The following is a 23,311-nucleotide window of genomic DNA, read 5'->3' as shown; positions in this document are numbered from 1 at the left end:
TACTTTTGGTTAAAAAAAACGCAATAAGCGATTATTGATTGGTTTGCGCAAAAGTTATAGCATTTACAAAATGGGGATAGTTTTATGGCATTTTTATTAATAATTTTTTATTTATTTTTAATAAATGTAATGGCGGCGATCAGCGATTTTTATTGTGACTGCGACATTGCGGCGGACACATCGGACATTTTTGACACATTTTTGGGACCATTATCATTTATACGGTAATCACTGCTATATAAATGCAGTGATTCCTGTGTAAATGACACTGGCAGTGAAGGGGTTAACCAGTGGGTGGCAGTGTAGGGGTTAAGTGTTCCTAGGGGTGTGTTAGTAACTGTGGGGGGGCTGGGCTTTCATTTAGTTAACACTGATCTCTGCTCCAATCATATGGAGCAGAGATCAGCGTCACTAGTTGCTAGGCAGAATGGGGAAATGCTGTTTACACGGCATTTCCTCCATTCAGCCGCCCCGTGAGACGATCACGGGTATGCCGGCAGCGATAGAGTCCGCGGGACCCGAGACCGGACTCACGGGGGTCCCGACCGGCACGCGAGCATGCCGCCGGCGGCATTGAAGATTGGACATACCTGTATGCCAATATGCCTGCCCGTGCCATTCTGCCGACGTACATTGGTGTGCGCCAGTCGGGAACCGGTTAATGTCTAAACCGCTGGCAACAAAAGTGAGTACACCCTTAAGTGAAAATTACAAAATTGGGCCTAATTACCCATTTTCCATCCCCGGTGTCATGTGAGTCATTAGTGTTACAAGGTCTCGGGTGTGTTAAATTTGGTGTTATCGCTCTCATTCTCTCATTTTGGTCACTGGAAGTTCAACATGGCACCTCATGCCAAGGTTCACTATCACTGGCCTAGGCTATAAGAAGATTGCCAAGACCCTGAAACTGAGCTGTAGCACAGTGGTCAAGACCATACAGCGGTTTAACAGGGCAGGTTTCACTCAGAACAGGCCTTGCCATGGTCGACCAAAGAAGTTGAGTGCACGTGCTCAGCGTCATATCCAGAGGTTGTCTTTGGATAACTGACTTATGAGTGCTGCCAGCATTACTGCAGAGGTTGAAGGTGTGTGTGTGTGTGGGTGGGTGTGTGGGGGGGGGTCAGCTTGTCAGTGCTCAGTCCATACGCCACACACATCAAATTGGGGTCTGCATGGCTGTCGTCCAACAAGAAAGTCTCTTCTAAAGATGATGCACAAGAAAGCCTCAAACAGTTTGCTGAAGACAAGCAGACCAAGGACATGGATTACTGAAACCATGTCCTGTGGTCTGATGAGACCAAGATAAACTTGGTTCAGATGGTGTCAAATATGTGTGGCGGCAACCAGGGGAGGAGTACAAAGACAAGTGTGTCTTACAGTCAAACATGGTGGTGGAAGTGTCGTGGTCTGGGGCTGCATGAAAGCTGCTGGCACTGGGGAGCTACAGTTCATTGAGGGAACCACGAATGCCAACATGTACTGTGACATACTGACTGGCCAAATAACCTACTAGCATGTTTTTAAAGTGTGGAAGGAAGCTGAAGTATCTGGAGCAAAACCATGCAGGCACAGGGAGAACATGCAAACTTAGTGCAGTTAGTGCCATGGTTGGCATTCGATTCAGCAACTCTAGTGCTGATAGCCAGAAGTGCTATCTCCTTGGGTTGGGCTTTTCACTAACTGTTTGAGAGAGAGACCCCATTTAGTGTCTCCATTACGTCCCTGCTTTCATTGAAGATTGTGAACTCCAGTTAATGTCAAGCGTGTTGAAGCCTTCCATAATTAAAACATCTCCCTTTATTTCATTCTGCATTTCCCTAAGTTTGGGGGAGGAAGCAAACCTTTCATTCATTGACCTTGTGCCCCCGTTACATCCGCTGCTACTGCCACAATCTATCCGAGTCCTCTACCATTAGGGATGAGCTCCGGCGTGTTCGCATGCGCTAGGTGCAGAGCCCGCCAGGAAGTCGGCGCAGCACTGCGCTAATCACAGGCAGTGAGACATTGCCGATCTCTGCAGCCGCGCATCAGGGAAATGTCTAACTGCCTGTGATTAGCGCAGCGCTGCGCCGACTTCTTGGCGGGCTCTGCATGTGGTGTATGCCAACACACCGGAGCTCATCCTTATCTACCATTATGAATCCTCCCCACTGGGAAGGAACAATGACAAGGTAGGGGCAATGGAAGCCGGTGGGTGACCTTATGGGATGGTGAATTTTGGCTATGTTTAGCAATCCCTAACTCAAGGCAACCACTGATTCTGGATCACCTGCCCGTTCCAGAGCTAAATTAAGGGAAAAAAAAGATATATCCACTGCACTCATTTAAAAATAGTATGCAGCATAGGAGGCAACATTTTTAACCTCTTCCCACCCAAGGTACGTCGTATGACGTCCTTGACTTTGTGTGGGTATATCTGAATGATGCCTGCAGCTACAGGCATCATTCAGATGTTGTCTTTTTCAGCAGGCGATTCACTATACCATAAGAACAATCATAGTGGCTATTCTGCCAGTTGCTCATTCTTAAGGGTGGCAAGAGGGGATGGCCCCCTCCCGCTGCCCTCTGGTGCTTCTACCAACTCACTGCTTCCATCGGTAAGTCGGAGAACGGATGTTTACCATAGAGGTTTCCGGTGGACCAGATGGTTCGGAGGCCGGGCGAGACGTCAGAACATCGAGCCTGCATTCCAGCACTCCCAGCCGAGATAATTTATTTTTTTATTTCAGGCCTCTCAGCCTAGAGGGGAGATATGTGGGGTCTTATTGACCACATATCTTATTGTAAAGAGGATTGATCATGCCATAGTGCTATTACAAGGGATGTTTACATTCCTTGTAATAGGAATAAAAGTGATTTTTTTTTTTTTTTAAAGTGTCAAGCTAAAAAAAGAAAAGTAAAATTAACAATAATGAAAAAAAAAATTAGAGGGCCCCATGTCCCCGGATGCCCACACGCAGAAGCGAACGCATACCAAAGTCTGGCCCACATACGAAAACGTTGTTCAAATCACACGTGAGGTATCGCTGCAAACGTTGGAATAATTCTAGCCCTAGACCTCCTCTGTAACTCAAAGCATGTAACCAAGAAAAATTGTGAAAGCGTCGCCTTTGGTGATTATTAAGTACCGAATTTTGGCACCATTCCGCGAGCGTGTGCAATTTTGATGCGTGACATATTGGGTATCTATTTACTCAGCGTAACATCTTTCACTTTATGCAAAAAAATTGGGCTAATGTTAATGTGTTTGTTTTTTTTTGCTAAAACCTGAAACTGTTTCCCCCCCAATAAGTGTTTGAAAAAATTGCAACGACCGCCATTGTATACGCTAGGGTCTTTGCTAAAAAAAAACAAAAAAAAAACATATATGATGTTTGGGGGTTCTATGTAATTTTTTATCAAAAAAATGATTTCTGATTTGATATTCAAAGGCAAGGTAATAGTTTTGATGTTCTTGAAAATGTTATATACTACAACATAAGAAAATGTAATGAAGGGCAGATTGTACTACTGAGAAAACTAGCTATACACGCATTCTTAATAATGTAATTCTATGTAATTTTTTTATCAAAAAAATGATTTCTGATTTGATATTCAAAGGCAAGGTAATAGTTTTGGTGTTCTTGAAAATGTTATATACTACAACATAAGAAAATGTAATGAAGGGCAGATTGCACTACTGAGAAAACTAGCTATACACGCATTCTTAATAAGAGAATCCATTACTCCCCCCCCCCCCCCCATTTGCTCTAAACGGCGTAGATGGAGGAATATTCCCCACCGACTGTTGTATTCCGACATTTACAGCACCCATGACTGTCAAAATACCCTTTCTCTTTCCATCATTGATGGACACAGCACCTTTAGTCTTGACCTTAGGGTTATATTGCCACCTTCAGGAGAGGACTAGGCAGAATATGTAAAAACATCTGCACAGTACCACCCAGGGGGGGCGGTCCTACTGGCTATAACCCCTCTCTGCTTCCAGCAGCTCAGTTTTTCTGCCTAATGTAGGAGAAGGACCTGGCTCCCGGAGGGGACCATTGGTCCTGGGGATTTTTTTCTTTTTTCTGCTTTTTTTTTTATTCCTGTGATCTACAATCAACAGCTGGGCAGGGTGACAGGTTGGATAATATAGATCCTGGTAGTCTCCCCAGCCTGGCCATCGAGCATGAGCCGACCTTGGCTACACGCTCGGTCGGCCACGACATGCCCCGTCTGATTCAGGGGCGTCCGGTGAGCTATATGCTCCGGGGTACACATGACCGGGCTTCTGCTATCTGTGTCACAGTGTGCCGGGCCGACAGCCACCCTGTACTGCTCGGGTGATGGGTCTGTGCGTGGAATGCGTCCAGCAGTCCCTGCAGGAGGGGTAAATATGGTTCCACCTGTCTCAGCAGGATGGAGCAGCTGGGAATTCCCTGGGAGGTCGACTAAGGGGTCTCTCCCTTTCTTCTCTCCCTGTCCCTTTCCCTCCTCCCCATGCTATGGGCCACTGTGTGACTGGGCATAGGAGGTGCGGTGCACCTACCTGGCCGGAGGTCCTCTGGGGGGGCTACGCTAGGCGGTTGGTGGTCCGCTTGTTTGTTTTTTTTTAGCCTGGTTTTAGGCCATGGTGGGGTATCTCTGTGTATGCCATGTGGGCTGGCCGCCATGCCGAGCCACAGCCAGTTTTCTTAATCGGCCATTTTCCCGGCGCTCTCGGACGTTTTTTGCTGAGGCGGCCATTTTCTAGTAGCCTCAGTTTATTTTACCCTAGCGCTGGGGCGCTGGTTCAATCTGGAACACCGTGAAACTCACACAGAACACCTGGTGGCTGGTAGAGGGTACAGCAGACGGTGGCAGCACAGCGCAGTACCTGGGTCAGGGTGGCGAGTCCTGCAGGGGGCCCCTCAGTCTGTGGCAGCTAGGAGGGTGGGCATCTTGTGTGGCTTGCCTTAGGTCCCTAGTGGTGACAGACGAGAGTGGGTCAGCATGGCGTCCGAAGCTGGCCCTTCTTCCCCAGATACCCCTGTTAGCTATGGATGCTCTGTCGGCGGTCCTGGAGTCCTTTTGTTGCCAGGGTGGAAGCGGCGTGCGGGGGGGGGGGGGGTAAAAAACATCCCCACCATCTTCTCGGAAAGCCCTGATTCAGGCTCAGGTCCCGCTAAGGCCCCTGTTCTGATGTTTCAGAGCATGCAAACCAGGACCGTCTAGACAGTGAGGATGACTCCATTTCTGGATCAGCGCAGGAAAAAGCGCTAGTAGGAGCACTTATCACAGCAGAGCGGGATACCCTAAAGATGGAGGATACGGCGGGGACATCTGCAGAGGTGTCGGTCCCATTTGGGTCCCACAAGTTCCCTACCTAACTTATTTTGATAAGCTTATTTGCAATGAGTGGGGTAGCCCGCAGCTGGTATTTTCGGTCCCGAGACAGAAGGCGGTGTGTTACCTCTTTGAGGAGAGTTTCCTGGAAAAAATGTACATCTCCTCCAGTCATTGACCCCCCCCCCCCCCCCAACAATTTAGTGGGCTAAATTGTTGCACCATGAGTTGGTAAAGCAACAGGTTTCCCCCGTCTGCATGGAACTGGCAGACCGGTTGGTGCAGGGCCTGAAGTATGTCTGTGATGCGGCCTTAGATACGGCCCCCTTGCTCTCTAGACCCTCAGTATCAGCTGTGGTGCTACGTCGCAGAGGAAAAATGGGTATGCTTTAAGAGCATATTAAATAAGGGCATTAGCCAGTGCATCCCAATGGGAAATACATTTAAAAGATCTAATACGTCCTGGGTAGCTTAACTCTAATGTAAAAATGCATATAAAAGTGAAGGAGAAGGCCTTCAAAAAAATATAAGGCTGAGGAATCATCAGCATTCCAACTTTACAAAAAATGCAATAAGAAATGTAAGGGTGCAATTAGGGTGGCTAAGATAGAACACAAAAGGCACATAGCGGAGGAGAGTAACAATAAAATCCCAAGAAATTCTTTAAGTACATAAATAGTAAGAAAGGGAGGTCAGATCATGTTGGTCAAATAAAGAATGATGAAGGGAATCTGGTTACTAAGGATAGAGAGATGGCGAAGGTTTTGAATGTATTCTTCTCTTCGGTCTTCACAAGGGAATCGGGGGGGGGGGGGGGGCTTTGGCTTCAGTAACCAAAGCTGCAATGTTTATCCTCATGACCTGTCACAGGAAGCACCCTCATGGCTAACAGAGGACAGAATTAGAAATAGACTTGAAAAACCTAACATTAATAAGTCCTCAGGACCAGATGGCTTGCACCCGGGGATCCTTAAGGAACTCTGTCAAGTAATTGCCAGACCATTGGTTCTAATTTTTACTGACAGTCTACTGACTGGAATGGTACCAACGGATTTGAGAAAAGACAATGTAGCACCAATATTTAAAAAAGGGCCAAGATACATCCTTGGGAATTACAGACCAGTTAACCTAACATCAATTGTATGCAAGCTCTTGGAGGGGGTGATAAGGGACTATATACAAGATTTTAGTAATGAGAACGGTATCATTATCAGTAATCGGCATGGATTCATGAAGAATGGTTTGGCAAGAACAAATCTATTAACCTTCTATGAGGAGGTTAGCTGCCATCTAGATAAAGGAAGGCCCATAGACGTGGTGTATCTGGATTTTGCAAAAGCTTTTGATACAGTTCCCCATAAATGTTTGCTGTACAAAGTAAGGTCAGTTGGCATGGACCATAGGCTGAGTACAGGGATTAAAAACCTGGCTACAGTGGCTACAGTGGCAAGTTTAGAGTATAGTGATAAATGGGGAGTACTCAGAATGGTTCTGGGGGTGAAAGTGGGGACCCCCAGGGTTCTGTCCTGGGACCAATCATATTTAATCTATTCATAAACGACGTGGAGGATGGGATAAAAGGCTCAATCTCTGTATTTGTGGATGATGGTAAGCTAAGCAGGGCAATAACTTCTCTGCAGGATGTGGAAACTTTACCAGAAGATCTGAACTTAATGGGGTGGACAACTACATGGCAAATGAGGTTTAATGTAGAAAAATGTAAAATAATGCATTTGGGTGGCAAAAATATGAATGCAATCTACTCACTAGGGGGGAATCTAGGATGGAAAAGGACCTGGGGGTCCTAGCAAACAGAATATTGGCATGCATTAAAAAGAGGATTAACTCCAGAGATAAAACAATAATTCTCATGCTCTAAAAGACTGGTACGGCACACCTGGAATATGCTGTCCAGTTCTAGGCACCTCAGGAAGGATGTGCTGGAACTGGAGAGAGTCCAGAGAAGGGCAACAAAACTAATAAATGGACTGGAGGGACCTTAGTTATGAAGAAAGGTTACGAGCACTGAACTTATTCTCTCTGGAGAAGAGACGCTTGAGAGGGGATATGATTTCAATGTACAAAAGCATACTGGTGACCCCACAATCGGGATAAAGCTTTTTCCATGAAAGGTTAAAATTAGAAGAAAAGCGGTTTAACCTTAAACTGCGCAGAGGGTTCTGTAAGGATGTGAAATTTTCTTCCACAGGCAGTGGTTTCAGTGGGAAGCATCGATAATTTAAAATCTATTAGATAAGCACCTGAATGACCACAACTTACAGGGATATACAATGTAATACTGACAAAAAATCTCAAACATAGGTTGGCCGTGATGAACTTGTTTTTTTTTTCAACCTCGCCTACTATGGAATTATATAACTATATAATAAAAAGCCATACCTCTGATACAAAAATAAATCCAAGTGTATTGCCTATGCAATAAAATGCAAGAACTGGTGTGCAGAAAATTGGAAGCTGGAGAGTGCTGGACCGATGGATTTGAATTTGGCAAACAAACGGACTTCTGTTACAGACAAATATGTCAAAGGCCTGGAGATTCCTTACAGGTTTTGGGGCTGCATTTCTCAATATAGGGTTGGGGATTTGGTCAGATTTATTGGTTTCCTCAATAATCAAAGGTACAGGCCTTTATTTCTCTATTGTGCAATCCAATCAGGAGGCGTCTGATCAGTCACGAATTTATTCTGCAGTAGGGCAATGGCCCAAAAACTTACAGCCAACGTCATAAAAAAACTCTCTTCCGCATCAGCGAGATAATATGGACCCCCCCAGCCACAATTTCAACATTATTTAAGTGGTTGTAAAGGTAGAAATCTTTTTTACCTTCTCTCTCTTGCGCTCTTTCTCTCTCCCCCATTGGCTCCTGCTTTTGTTAATCACAGCTATAGAGTGGGGGTGGGGTAGAGCTACTCTTTGTGTGTTAGTGAACATATAGAGCACATCTCAAGATTAAGCTCTCACAAGTGAGTTGCTATGGGAGCACTCGGCAGGGCAAAGGAGCCAGGACCGCCGGTGGGGGACCACAAAAGAAGATAAGGGCTTCTCTGTGCAAAAAATTTGCACAGAGCAGGGACGTATGACATGTTTGTCATTTAAAAATAAAAAATATGTTTACAATCCCTTTATGTCTGTCTAGGATTGCATTAAAAAGCAGAAACAAATGAGACAGCCTAATCGACAGAAAAACAGTGGTTTGTTCTCCTAGATCAGGGATATGCAATTAGCGGACCTCCAGCTGTTTCAGAACTACAAGTCCCATGAGACATAGCAAGACTCTAACAGCCACAAGCATGACACCCAGAGGCAGAGGCATCATGGGACTTGTAGTTTTGCAACAGCTGGAGGTCCATTAATTGCATATCCCTGTCCTAGATGATTGTAACAACTTACTTGGCATGTTCTTTACACTATGCGCAAGTTATACCTGGGAGAATTGATGCTGTTTAAACTGGCAAAGAGTGTTGATTTATTTTTTTATGCATTTTGTAAATGTAATTTGGAAGTTAATTTTATCTGAGCACTACAAACTAAACAGAATTCATTTTGAGTATTCAAATCCATGCTTTATTTTGTTGGTAAACACTTTGTAAAACTCTGCCTTAGTATTTCTAGCTGTGGCTATCTTGAGTAGGGGCAGACGAGTCATGTAGTGTTTACTTCCCAGAATCCATCTGACCTTAGGCCAGGCAAGTAGGAGAGTGTTCTTAGCTGAGAACCTCCCCACATGCCAATGAAAACTACTGGGGTGACTTAATTTTGGCCTAGGCCATAAACCCAGAAACAAATGAAGAAATGGAAAAGAAAAGTAAGCAAGAAAATATAATATACCTTCCTTTCTATTTACTAATGTTGGCAACATAAGAATTACAAATAGTTATTGCTGACTGAGAAAGTTTAATTCCACTTTAATGCAATTAATATTTTTATGTATTTTTAAAATAGTGTTACTAAATCCAGAGCTCTTAGTTCACTATATCTGGTCTCCCACAGTACACAGATCATGGGAATGTAATTATTTTAGTAAATATAAACTGCTAAATACCTTTTTTTTTCATCAGCAGTCTTGTGACTTCTATGAGTGTCTGGTTAAAGCTCGTAGAAAGAATTTTCATTCTACTACAATTGTCATATGAGAATGCAGGTCCCCTGACCCTCTGTGTGGACGCTTCTGATTGGCCCTGTGCTAAACGCATGCACGCTCCCAAGAGAAAAAAAAACAAAAAACTAGCAATACACACCAAACTGAGCATGTGCAAGCCTGGTACTGGCTCTGTAAAAATCAGGTTAATTTTTTGGAGACGGTGGAAGGAGGAACTGGTCAGAGAAAACGGGATCTAACAGCCTTTTTACACAATGCAGAGTATTAACCCCTTAGGTTCCACAATGAGTATAACAAGCATGCTTTACTGCATATACAGACTGATTTTACTGGTGTGGTTTTAGTAACACTTTAATTACAATATTTTTTCACAAGTGCCTACATTTTGCAGAGTACTGGGTGTATAAAACTATAAAAATGCATATTTTTTTCACTTTCCTCTACCCCCAAGTGTGTTTGGCTGCTGTTTGTTTTGAACTCAGATACATTTGTTACATGTTTTACTTTATGAAGCTAATCACATTGTCATAAGCATTAAATGCTTTTGCTTTTGCAGTTTCATTTTCCAAGAACCCAAGTGCCTCAGCATCACCTGTAAAGGCTATCAGACGGGCCATGCAGTCCCCTCAGAAGCCTGGGCTGGCGCAGAAAGGAAGGAAGCCTGTGCGCGACAAGCCTCTTGAAGAAGCCCCCAGCCCATCAAGAAAAGGCAAGCGTACAAAAAACACCACACTGGCAAGAAATGTGGTAAACACTGATAACCTTAAAAGGAAGAGGGGATTAAAACCAGGAAGAAAGGTAAATACAAATCTTTTTTTTTTTCCCGTTTTTTTTCATTGATTGTATGGAATAGACTTAAAGCGGGAGTCCGCCGTTTTTTTTTTTTTTTTTTTTTAAAGCCAGCAGCTACAAATACTACAGCTGCTGACTTTTAAAATAATGACACTTACCCACCCAGCGTGCCCGCGATGTCGGCACCCGAAGCCGATCTCTCGATCGTCTCTCGGGTGCAGCCGCCGCCATCTTGGGTATGGGAATCAGGAAGTGGAGCCTTGCGGCTTCATTTCCCAGGTCCCTATTGCGCAGCGCGACTCGCTCATGTGCAGAAGGATGGTCCCCGCTGTCTCTGGAATCCGTGTGTTTCCCAGCAGGCAGCGGGGGACCTTCGGAAAGGGGCGTAGATTCTGTGGAAAGGGGCGTAGCTTCACCCCCCTCCCCCTTGAAAGGTGCCAATTGTGGCGGGAGGGTTCAAGTGAGTGGAAGCTCCACTTTAGGGTGGACCTCCGCTTTAATGTTTTTCTCTGGCTTGTAAATTATTAACTGTCCATGGAGGAAAGTGAATTGTTCCATTGTACACTACTTGCATATTTGTTCCATATAAAGTTTCCACATAAACTTCTGAGTTATATGTGAGAAATGTCACTTATTGCATATTCAGAATTTTTTTTATGGATGTGTAGCAGGAAAATAATGTATATCAAGACTCTTCCTAATTTTAAAACAAAGGATCAGTAGTTCACTGTCTTTCAAAATTTAGAGGGGCTGGACAGTGGCCAGTGGGATTATAAAATGCCCACGTTTAGTAAAAGTAAATGTCTCAGGCTCTGTGGTCAGTGTTAGTAAATAATACCCAGGCTCAATGATCATTGTGATTAAATAATGCCCCAGACCCCATAGTCGGTGGAAGTAAGTAATGCCCCAGATTAAATAGTGGGAATAACTAATACTCAATAACTGACTCAATGGTCAGTGGGAGTAAAAATTGCCTTCGGGTTAGTCAGCAGTGTTACAAAATGACCTTGCACCTGAAGTCTGTGAAAGGGTAGTTGGTGACCACTGATATATATAGCATCATGCAGTTGCTGCAGATTTGTTGGCTGCACATTCATGATGCAAATCTCCCATTCCACCACATCCCATAGGTGCTCTATTGGATTGACATATGGTGACTTGGGAGGCCATTAAAGTACAGTGATCCCATTGTCATGTTAAAAAAAAAAAAAAAAACTGTTTGCGATGATCCAAGCTTTGTGACAGTGTGCATTATCCTGCTGAAATCAGAAGATGGGTACGCTGTAGCCCTAAAGAGATGGACATGGTCAGCAACAATACTCAGGCAGGCCATGGTGTTTGTATGATGCTCAAAAAGACCCAACGTGTGCCAAGAAAATATACCCCACACTATTACACCACCAGCCTGAACCGTTGATACAAGGCAGGATGGATCCATGCTTTCATGTTGTTTACGCCAAATTATGACCCTGCTATCTGAATGTCGCAGCTGAAATTGAGACTCTTCAGACCAGGCAACGTTTTTCCAATCTTCTATTGTCCAATTTTGGTGAGCCTGTGCAAATTGTAGCCTCACTTTTCTGTTCTTAGCTGAAAGGAGTGGCATCTGGTGTGGTCTTCTGCTGCTGTATCCCATCTGCTTCAAGGTCCAATGTGTTGTGCATTCAGAGATGGTGTGCTGCATACCTTGGTTGTAAGGAGTGGTTATTTGGATTACTGTTGCCTGTCTATCATCTTAAAACAGTCTGTCCATTCTCCTCTGACATGAACAACTATTTCCGCTCACTGGATTTTTTCTCTTTTTTTGGACCATTCTCTGTAAACCCTAGAGATGGTTGTGTGTGAAAATCCCAGTAGATTAGCAGTTTTTGACATACTCAAACCGGCCCGTCAGGCACCAACAACCATGCCACATTCAAAGTCACTTAAATCCCTTTTCAGTTTGAACTTCAGCAAGTCATTTTCACCATGTCTAGATGCCTAAATGCATTGAGTTGCTTCCATTTGATTGGCTGATTAGCAGTGTTACCAAGCAATTGAACAGGTGTACCTAATAAAGTGGTCTGTTGAGTGTATATGTTTGCCATGTGCAACTCAACATTGTGATTTGTTATGAGGAAGAAACAGTTGAAGGAAAAACTAAAGTCTGAGACCTTTATACTGCATGTTGTATTGCCCTTACACTGCATTTTGTTAAGTAATGGGAAAGCATGCATGTCACCTGTGTTTACTGGATACAGTACTTGTATGGGTTAATTGCAAAACAGTCATGTTGTTGTAACAGATTAATAGATTTAGGGACAATTCACACTAGTGCAGTACCAGTGCTTTTCCACATTGTAAGAATGCCAGTCACAGATAGGTCACACAGAAAACAATTGTCTTCTATTTGTCTAGTTAACACTTGAGCGCAGCCCGGAGCTGCGCTGCAGTGATCTGCGATAACATGCAGTCATGCTGCATTTTATTGCAGTCCACTAGACCAGATCACATGCCACTATACAACAGTGCACCCAGCTGCTGTACAGTGACAAGAAGTATAAAAGTTTGTAAAATTTAAAAAAACTGCACTGGATTGCACACCACACTGCCCCCCTACCGCCAGAACAGACAGCTGTTGCACAATAAACTGCTGCAGTGTACTGTGCAGCTTCTGTCCATTTACATGTCAAGGAGCCCTTACTATTCATGGTGTTCCAGTGTGTAAACTCAGCACTAAAGCATGCAGGCCATTTAAACTAGCTGCAAGTGGTAACTACAAAGTTTATAAACATCTTTTATTGTATTTAGAATTTTTTAAGCTTTTAGTGCTATGAAAGAAATTACTGTACATTCCTTTTAACATTTCTTTGCAACTCCCCGACCAAAATTTTCTGTAGAACTTTTTTCATTTTTCCTTTGCCAGAAGGCAGATATTGGCATTAAGCATTTCTTCCATGCAGGTTGTGTGCTGATAAATGTAATGTGCAACTTTCTACCCACATCTATTTTATAAAGATAGGAAGCCTAATATTCTGTAGACCTTTACCTTTTTTTTTTTTTTTTTTTTTTTATAGAAAGAAAGCCTGCCATTGAATCAAATTCTTCCTGCAACTGAATCGAATGGAGACATCAGTACATCCCAAATGATTAAAGATGCTGTGAGCGTTATAAATTCTATGGCAGTAATTTCAACAGGTATCTGTCCCTCGGGCCTCACTTTCTAACTAACTTATAAAATATGTTTCAGGTATCACAAGACCGCCAGATTTGAGAACTTCAGTAATATCAAATCATTTACTTTTGAATGAAATGCCAAGATCTTCATAAGCCCCAGGTTATAGTTCATGGGTGCTATGGAAAAATTGCAAAGCATAATTAAAACGGTTTAGACCGGAGGAAATAAAAGTGATTATTTCCCACGATTTAGTGGGTGAAATCCAATGGTGACCTATATAAGTGTAGGTATAGACACACATTTTAGAAGCAAGCCCCTTTGCAGGACACCCCAAAGGGACTTTCCTCCCTGCTAACTTTATGGTTACATTTAAAGCCTATGAACAGTGCATTTGCTTTAGCTAGTTCTCTAAATAGACAACCTTGCAATACTATACAATGTCTCCAATGCAGTACAGCTGAGACAAGACTGATGAAACTGAACAGAGAAGGAGCAGATCATGAAAGGTCATCTGGTTGCCATGTCCTCACATCAGCAAGCTCCATATGTAAGATTCACAGCATTGTCCAATATAGTAAAGCATGATTGGCTTACAGTGCTGCCCTGAACTTTCCTAATCTGAATGTTGGTATGTAGTCAATGTTACAAAGCTAGCATAAAGGCAAACTGAAAAAGAAAAGGTGGAAAAAGTATGTGAACCCCTAGACTAATGAGATCTCCAAGAGCTAATTGGAGTGAGGTGTCAGCCAACTGGAGTCCAGTCAATGAGATAAGATTGGAGGTGTTGGTTACAGCTGCCCTGCCCTATAAAAAAATACACCCCAGTTCTGGCTTTGCTTTTCACAAGAAGCATTGCCTGATGTGACTGATGCCTCCCACAAAAGAGCTCTCAGAAGAGCTACGATTAAGAATTGTTGACTTGCATAAAGCTGGAAAGGGTTATAAAAGTATCTCCAAAAGCCTTGCTGTTCATCTGTCCACGGTAAGACAAATTGTCTATAAATGGAGAAAGTTCAGCACTGCTGCTACTCTCCCTAGGAGTGGGCGTCCTGTAAAGATAACTGCAAGAGCACAGCACAGACTGCTCAGTGAGGTAAAGAAGAATCCTAGAGTGTCAGCTAAAGACTTACAAAAGTCTCTGGCATATGCTAACATCCCCAAATCTACGATACATAAAACACTAAAGATGGATTTCATGGGAGGATACCACAGAGGAAGCCACTGCTGTCCAAAAAAAAAACCAACAACATTGCTGCACGTTTACAGTTTGCACAAGAGCACCTGGATGTTCCACAGTACTGGCAAAATATTCTGTGGACAGATGAAGCCAAAGTTGAGTTGTTTGGAAGAAACACACAACATGTGTGGAGAAAGAGGCACAGCACACCAACATCGAAAACCTCATCCCAACTGTAAAGTATGGCGGTGGGGGCATCATGGTTTGGGGCTGCTTTGCTGCGTCAGGGCCTGGACGGATTGCTATTATCGAAGGAAAAATGAATTCCAAAATTTATCAAGACATTTTGCAGGAGTACTTAAGGCCATCTGTCCACCAGCTGAAGCTCAACAGAAGATGGGTGTTGCAACAGGACAACGACCCAAAGCATAGAAGTAAATCAACAGAATAGCTTAAACAGAAGAAAATATGCCTTTTGGAGTGGCCCAGTCAGAGTCCTGACCTCAACCCGATTGAGATGCTGTGGCATGACCTCAAGAAAACGATTCACACCAGACGACCCAAGAATATTGCTGAACTAAAACAGTTCTGTAAAGAGGAATGGTCAAGAATTACTGCTGACCGTTGTGCACATCTGCTCTGCAACTACAGGAAACGTTTGAAGTTATTGCTGCCAAAGGAGGTTCGAGTAGGTATTAAATCCAAGGGTTCACATACTTTTTCCACATGCACTGTGAATTTTTACGTGGTGTGTTCAATAAAAACATGGTAACATTTAATTCTTTGTGTGTTTTATTAGTTTAAGCAGACCTAGATGGTCTATTGTTGTGACTTAGATAAAGATCAGATCACATTTTATGACCAATTTGTGCAGAAATCCATATCATTCCAAAAGGGTTCACATACTTTTTTTTTCAACTGTATCTGCCTACCTGTACAATTTGAAATTGTGCTGAGTGCAGCCAGAGACAGAAGGGGTTTGGATTGTATGTAGTGGCTTTGACTTGGGTCAGGGACTGAAAGACTGAAACCTTGAAAAAAGGTCAAAATGCAAAACTCCATTGACACTGGCATGGCTAATGTACTAAGCAGTAAGCCAGGAGAAATGTTTGTGCTATGGAATTGTTTTCATCACCACCATTCTGATTTTTGCGATTTTACCTCCTCTTTATTGTTTTTGTTTTTTTCCCACAGTTTGTGTTTATGTGAACAAACATGGCAATTGTGGACCTCATCTGGATAAGAAGAAAGTTTTACAGCTTCCTGATCACTTTGGACCTGGCCCAGTGAATCTAGTGCTACAGCAGGCAGTGCAAGCCTGTGTAGACTGTGCACACCATTGTAAAGTAGTGTTTGGCTTTCTGAAGTCTGGTCACCATGGAGGAGAGATTATAACTGGTATGTTTGTGCATTTCAGATGGCTTTGTAATGTTTTCAGCCAGTTAGATTTAAATATAAAACCAAAAACTTAGAATATTTGTATACATGATTGTTATGGTTTCTATTTTTTTTTTTAGCAGTTAGTAAACTTGCATTTTTATATTCCCGGGAACTTGTTTTCAGCCATTTTCTATGTAGATTTGATGGAACCAGTTTTAAAGGAGAGTTATGGGCAAAAGTCTTTTGTCGATACTTCTCCTGTGGGTCACAGGAGTTCACGTAGTTCTGCACTCCCTTTAACCCAGGTTTGGCCAGGGTCACAGAGCCGGTCCAGGCTCTGCAGGGATCCCAACAATGTCAGGATCCACACAGATGGCTGATCTGCAGCTGGCTCAGCCTCTCAGTGCCCTGCTGAGAGCCTAAGCCAGCCACTCGCCCCTGTGCAGGAGGGGCAGAGCAAGGAGCAGTGAGTGACAGTCACCACTCTGTACTCAGAGCAGACTTGAGAACTGAGCGATTCATGATCTTTGATCGCTCAGTTCTCTGTGTTGAGCCGACAGGGGACAGCTGTAGCATCAAATCGATGTTGCAACCATGTAGGTGGGTATGAATGTTTTGTTTTTGTTTTTTTCTTTTCCTGCACTTCTCTGTTAATATAGATGCTGAAGCTTTTCTTTTAGCACAAAAGAGTTACTTTTCTATAGTAAAAATTGCTGCATTTGGTCTGCTCCTAAACTTCTCGTCTGTAGAGCTTGTATTGTGATTTTGTAATATTATATGTTTTTATTTTTATGCTGTATTTAGCATCCTTTGATGGAGAGAAACACTCTGTTCATCTGCCACCTGTCAACAGTGCGTCATTTGTATTGCGATTTTTGGAAAAACTATGTCACAGCCTGCAGTGTGATAACCTGTTCAGTAGCCAGCCGTTCAGCCCATACATGGGTTCACTGCATGGTCCAGCAGACTATGACAGAAACAAAGCCTGCAAGAATCCACTTTCAGGAGGTAAGTATTTTATTTATTTTTTATTCTTTTTTACCAAGAACGTAGGTGTGTCCACAACACGCCATTAAATGTCACATACATACATTACATAAGTCAGGAGAACAGTTCATTGTCAGAAGACTTTATTACATCAGTCATGGCAACTTGGGTTCATGTATTAACCAAAGATATAAAATGTATACCAGATAAGGGATCAACAGTAGATGAATAATTGGCTTCAGCATCTCCATTTCTAATTTTCCAGCGGGTTAATAGGCATGCAGTAGATTTAAATAAACTGGAAAAGAAAATAAAGTTCTGGGCAATGGAGCAGAAAACCTAAAGGGAAGCCAAGGGAAATTTGGAATGTTGTATAGAAAGATCAGCAGTACAGTATGTAAAATGGGTTGTCAAATCTGGGTGGAGGGGGAGGTAGGCAAGACATAACTCTAATTTTATTACATGGCCAAGACAGTGTGGCTTCATCATGTCCACACTGCCAGCACATGAGAGGTATCTAGGGGCAGATTTTGTGCAGGACTATCAGCACCTTGTACTGTCTGGTCAGGATGTTATAGAATTAATCCTGGTATTTGCTAGCTGTGGAAGAGTAATGAGAGAAGTAATGTGGTCTCTGTTGAGATGAGAACAAGGTATCTAGGTCTTTCTCCCATTTGAGCAAGAAAAGGGACATAAAATAATTATTCAAATGGTGGCATTTGCTGTAGCAAGACTCTTCATGTTTGAGAGTAGTAGAGGAAAAAATAAAGGGTTTGCTGAACTTGCCAGTTGTCTATTGGGGGCCTTATCATTAGCTGGCACATTTTCGAGTTGTGTGTAATCTTTAAAGCGTTTAACCCCCGAAAAATAAAAAAGTGGATCCTGTCTCTTTAAAGGATTTTATACAGCACAGTGCGTGTGCTTTGTCATTTGGCCCCCTGTAACACCTGTAATGCCCGGCTGATCCTGCCAGTTTCTACCCTCCCCTCTGTAAATTGACCCTGATTCATCATGGCTGCTGAGCCCTGACCCAGTGGTCAGTTTACGTGCTTCTATCATCCGCAACCCTCTTGGCCTCGCCCCCCTCCCCTCCCTACCTGCCTGCCCCATGTCAGTGCCTGCCCCCTCTGCTCCTGCTGCTCTCTTAACTGTTAAAACTTTATATAAGCCTCTCTGTGTCCTAATAACAAGTGCTTCTGTGTGCTTTATCAAAAAAAAGCCTCTTTTACTTTAATTCACAGCAGTTCCCCACGATCGCATGATCGCTGGCTCTCTTTTTCTCCTCTCCTCCTTGCGTCCTCACTGACGTCAGAGGGGGAATCTCGGCCCTACCCACTGCATCTGTCAGCCGGGCAGAGAATATGTGATTGCAAGTAACCGCTGTGAAATACGGTAAAGGAGGCATTTTTTACATAAAGCAGACAGGAGCACTTGTGCTTAGGACACAGAGGGGCTTATATAAAGTTATGTAAGTGGATTAACAACCACTTGAATTCTGAAAGGGTTGCTATTGAGAAATCAAAGAAGTTGCCTGTCTACCAGACCAGGGCAAAGTTTGGGGGGGAGGAACTTGACTGGCCTGCATAGAGTCGTGACCTCAACCCATAGAACACCTTCGGGATGAATTTGAGCGGAGACTATGAGCCAGACCTTCTCATCCAACATCAGTGCCTGACCTCACAAATGCGCTTCTGGAAGAATGGTCAAACATTCCCCCACCCCAGTATGCCTAAAAGTGTCCTTCAGATGTCAGTCTTTTAGCATCGGTAGGGTGCAGACACATAGTGTTCTTGTGGGCATGGACCACATTAAGGACTCTTGGGGTATTGTCTTTAGTCTCTCTGACTGGCATAACACTTGGTTAATCTGAATGAATGATAGGTTGTACATGGGTATCAACTGGGTGTAGAGGATTTTGGTAAGGATGTCTACATGTTGCTACAAATTGAGGGGCCAAGGTGGCTGCTGAGGCTTTGTAGTAGTTACTCTAAAGCAGGGGTCTAAAACTCAAATTACCTGAGGGCCACAGGACGAATTTTCACATCCAGTGGGGGCCGCATGTAAATTGCCCTTTCCCCCCAGCATTGGTGTCAGCGGACGCAATATTAACCCCCAGCACTGGTGTCAGCAGATGTAATATTAACCCCCAGCACTGGTGTCAGCGGACGTAATATTAACCCCCAGCACTGGTGTCATCGGATGCAATATTAACCCCCCCACCACTGGTGTGCGTACTCTGCTTTCGGGGGTTATACCGGGATGATGCCCACAGCTGCAGGCATCATCCCGGTACTGTTTTTTAGAGCCGGTGGTCGGCTTTTCTGATATAATAACTGATACGGGTAAAAGCCACTCGGCTGTTATACCGGAGGAGCGGAAGGGGATGCCCCCCCCGCCGCTCTTACTGGGGCTCCCGTTCCATTGGGAGCTTAGATCGAACATCCGCCGCTTCTGGTGGCTAGGGACAGACTGGCTTGAAGCCGTAAGCGGCTTCATTCCAGTCTCCTAATTGTAAACACGGAAGCGACGTCATGACGTCAATTCCCGTTTACTCGGCTGCCAATGGCGCCGGTTTAAAAAAATATATAGCATTCAGAATCGCTGAAAATGCCGATCTGAATACTTTGAAGTGCAAAGGAGGGATCGGGGTCTAAAAGATTACCTGTCACCACCTATTACTGTCACAAGGGATGTTTACAGAAATAAAATTGATCAAAATTATTATTATTTTTTTTTTAAACAATTTATTCATTTTAAAATAAGAAAAAAATTATTTTTTAAAACGCCCCCCTCGCCGCGAGCTCGCGAAGCAAAGAAAACGCATACGGAAGTCACACCCGCATATGTAAACTGTGTTCAAATCACACATGTGAGGTATCGCCGCAATCGTCAGAGCGAGAGCAATAATTCTAGCACTAGACCTCCTCTGTAACTCTAGCCTGGTAACCGGAATTTTTTTTTTAAAGTGTCGCCTATGGAGATTTTTAGGTACTGTAGTTTGTCGTCATTCCACGAGTGCATGCAATTATAAAGCATGACATGTTTGGTATCTATTGTTTGGTATCTATTATTCTGCGAAACATCATCTTTCACATTATATGAAAAAATTGGGCTAACTTTCCTGTTTCGTTTTTTTAAATTCATGAAAGTGTCAGTTTTTCCAAAAAGTTGTGTTTAAGACACCGCTGCACAAATACCGTGTGACATAATATTGCAGCAATCACCATTTTATTCTCTAGGGTCTCTGCTAAAAAATATATATATAATGTTTGGAGGTTCCAAGTAATTTTCTAGCAAAAAATACGAATTTTAACTTATAAACACCAAATGTCAAAAATAGGCTTAGTCATGAAAGGGTTAACACCCAGCACTGGTGTCAGCGGACGCAATATTAATTCCCAGCACTGGTGTCAGCGGACACAATATTAAACCCCAGCATTACCCCTTACACTCCACAAATAACCCCCCTCCACACTCCACTTCACAAATTTCCCCCCTTACGCTCCACAAATACCAACCCCCCCCACACACGCACACTCCACAAATACCCCTTCTTCACAAATTTCAACCCCAGTCATGCAACTAAGGACTTTGCTCATCCTCTGTGTGATGGCTCACTTACCTCCTGGCAGTCAGCTGGTCAGCTCCTGCCAGGTCCTGGCTTCATCACAGGCCTAGTGGCAGGGCACCCTGAGAACACCACAATATTCCACCCTGAGGTGGCAGCAGGATCCGGGGCCTGTGTTCTGTCGAAGTGCCCGCTATCTAATAGTGCCGGGGACGAACTGCACATGCGCCGTACCTAATAGCACAACAGCTGATTTTACGATCAGCTGTTATGTCGATGAGGCGGCGCTAGGGTTGCCACCTGTCCAGGATTCACCCGGACAGTTCGGGTTTGGAACCATGCGTCCGGGTTTGACTGCCTGAAACCCGGACACATTATTCAGACTGGACTATGGCTTCCCAGCAGTTGTCTAGGCTAAGAGTGACTGTTACACTCTCTTTCATGATGCCCAAAGCCAACACTAACAACCCCCCCAAACACACACACAGACGGGAGAGGAGAGAGGGCTTGATCTGCACCTCTACCCCCCCACCCCTTACCCCTCTGTGTCTGCCCACACCCCAATCCCCGGTGCTGTACTTCAGAAAAGGAAAGTGGGGGCTGGAAATTTGAAGTCCAGCAGCCTCAGATACATCTGGATGAGAGGTGCTGACTGCCAAGGGGTAAGTGAGCTCACCATCCATCCCAGTCTGTGACTGAAGTCTCCCCCCTTCTCTTTCTCCTGCCACTGAGAGAGTACACTAAGGTATATCAGAGTTCTCAGAGCACCCCTTACATCAGATTTCCCCTTTACACCAGAGGCCACAGTGTTTCCTCTCCATACATCAGAGTTCTCAGTGTTCCTCCTTGAATGAATGAAATACTTGTATAGCGCACAATGCGAACTGAATCGCCTTAAATCCGGGTTTCCAGAGGATCCATTATGTCAGAATCCCCAGAGTTCTCCTTTCTATCAGAGTCTGCAGAGTCCCCCCTTACAGTGAAAAAAGAACTCTCCGAGTTCAGATGTAAAAGGGGAACTCTGCAGACTCTGATGTAAAGGGGAACTCTTGTTATTAATTTCATATGATTAGAAATGTTATTTAATAACAAAAAATATATATGTATATATATATATATATATATATATATATATATATATATATATGTTTATAATATAAAAAAAAAAATTGCTGTGCGCCGCTAGTGTTCGGGTTTGACTTGAAGAAAAGGTGGCAACCCTAGGCGGCGCCTGTGCACAATAGCCAACTGAAGGTATTTTTCTGTCAGATTGTGCCTCGTGCTGCCGAGGAGTGTTCATGTAGGTGAGGGGCGGAATTTAACATGAATGGAGCGGATGTTTTCAATGAAGACCAGTGCTGCAAAGATGGGAGGCAGAATTTTTCTGCCCCCCATCTTTGTAGCAGTGACCATCCTTGAAAACATGTTAGATCAGCACTGGTCTTCAATGAAAACATCTGCCACCCTTCATGTTAAATTCCGCCTCTCACCTACATGAACGTGCTTCAGCACAATCTGACCGAAAAATGTCTTCAGTTGCGCCGCCTCGCCGACACAACAGCTGTTTGTAAAATCAGCTGTTGTGCTATTATGTACGGCGCATGCGCAGTTCGTCCAGGTGTTCTGTCAAAAAAATTCTCCCCATGAAATAGTGCCGGGCTGAAGGGTGCATGCATACGTAACATCACAACAGCTGATGTTACCATCAGCTGTTGTGACGGTGTGGGCACTCAATAGCCGATAGAATTATTTTTTTTCATCAGATTGTGGTCCGCGCTCCCGTGGCAAGTTCATGTCCATGATGGGCGGATTTATGGGCACTTTGGGGCAGAATTAGATGGCAAGTGCTGCAGAAAAATAAAACTTTCGGATGGGCCGATTTTTACATTTCTTGTGGGCAGATTTATGGGTACTTTGGGGCAGAATATCACAAAGTTTTATTTTTTTGCAGCACTGGCCACCTAATGCCTCCCCCAATTGCCCATAATGTTACCCACAACGTGTAGAAATCCACCCATCATGGACATGAACTCGCCACGGGAGCGCGGAGCACAATCTGGCAGAAAAAAAAAATCAGTCGGCTATTGTGCGCCGTCTCGCCGTCGCAACAGTTGATGGTAAAATCAGCTGTTGTGATGTTACGTATAGCGCTTGCGCCTTCGGCCCGGGCACTATTCAATGGGGGAATTTCACGACAGAACAGGTGGACGGGGCGATGGGTGGATCGGAGATAGAAAGCTCCCAGCTGCTGCCACCCGCCCAGGATCGCCCCTGCCTGCGGGCCATTTGTAACCGGTTGCGATCCGGCGGGCCGGTACTTTGAGACCCCTGCTCTGAAGCCATCTCGGCCAGGAGCCTCCTTCGATTTTATTGATTTGACTGCAACAAATAGTTCATTAGTCATTAAGGAAGTGCTCAGAGATTTGGCTTTGGTTATGTATTTTTGGATTTTGGGGGCAAGTTGTATAGAGATAAATATAAACGTTTGAAGCATGTCACTATATCTGTAGAAGAATGTCATTTTTTTTCCTATTCCCAGTGATGATTTAGGGCAGGTATATGTAATTAGCAGACCTCCAGCTGTTGCAGAACTACAAGTCCCATGAGGCATAGCAAGACTGACAGCCGCCAGCATGACACCCAGAGGCATAGGCATGATGGGACTTGTAGTTTTGCAACAGCTGGAGGTCCGCTAATTGCATATCCCTGATTTAGGGGCTAATGTGATTTTTGTACGCACCGTAAAATCCTTTTCTCTGGCGTTCATTGACTGACACAGCTCTTTTAATTCTTGACCTTAAGGTTATCACGATACCTTCAGGA

General features: G+C 43.9%; 1 protein-coding gene across 4 annotated transcripts in view; it reads left to right on the top strand.

The window, feature by feature from the left end:
• Positions 1-23,311, top strand: part of SCML2 (Scm polycomb group protein like 2) — a 217,948-nt gene that overhangs the window by 161,446 nt on the left and 33,191 nt on the right. For all 4 annotated transcript variants that reach the window (XM_077482217.1, XM_077482215.1, XM_077482214.1 and 1 more), the window contains 4 exons: positions 9,984-10,225; positions 13,276-13,396; positions 15,748-15,951; positions 16,738-16,941. In XM_077482217.1, coding sequence (XP_077338343.1) covers positions 9,984-10,225; positions 13,276-13,396; positions 15,748-15,951; positions 16,738-16,941 — 771 coding nt within the window. The remainder of the gene's footprint in view (positions 1-9,983; positions 10,226-13,275; positions 13,397-15,747; positions 15,952-16,737; positions 16,942-23,311) is intronic.

This window comes from Lithobates pipiens, unplaced genomic scaffold, assembly GCF_037356315.1.
Source record: "Lithobates pipiens isolate NorthernLeopardFrog02 unplaced genomic scaffold, aLitPip1_a1.2 Scaffold_16, whole genome shotgun sequence".
Taxonomy (NCBI): Eukaryota; Metazoa; Chordata; class Amphibia; order Anura; family Ranidae; genus Lithobates; species Lithobates pipiens.
The sequence above is the reverse complement of the archived record's forward strand: the minus strand, read 5'-3'. Positions and strand labels throughout refer to the sequence as shown.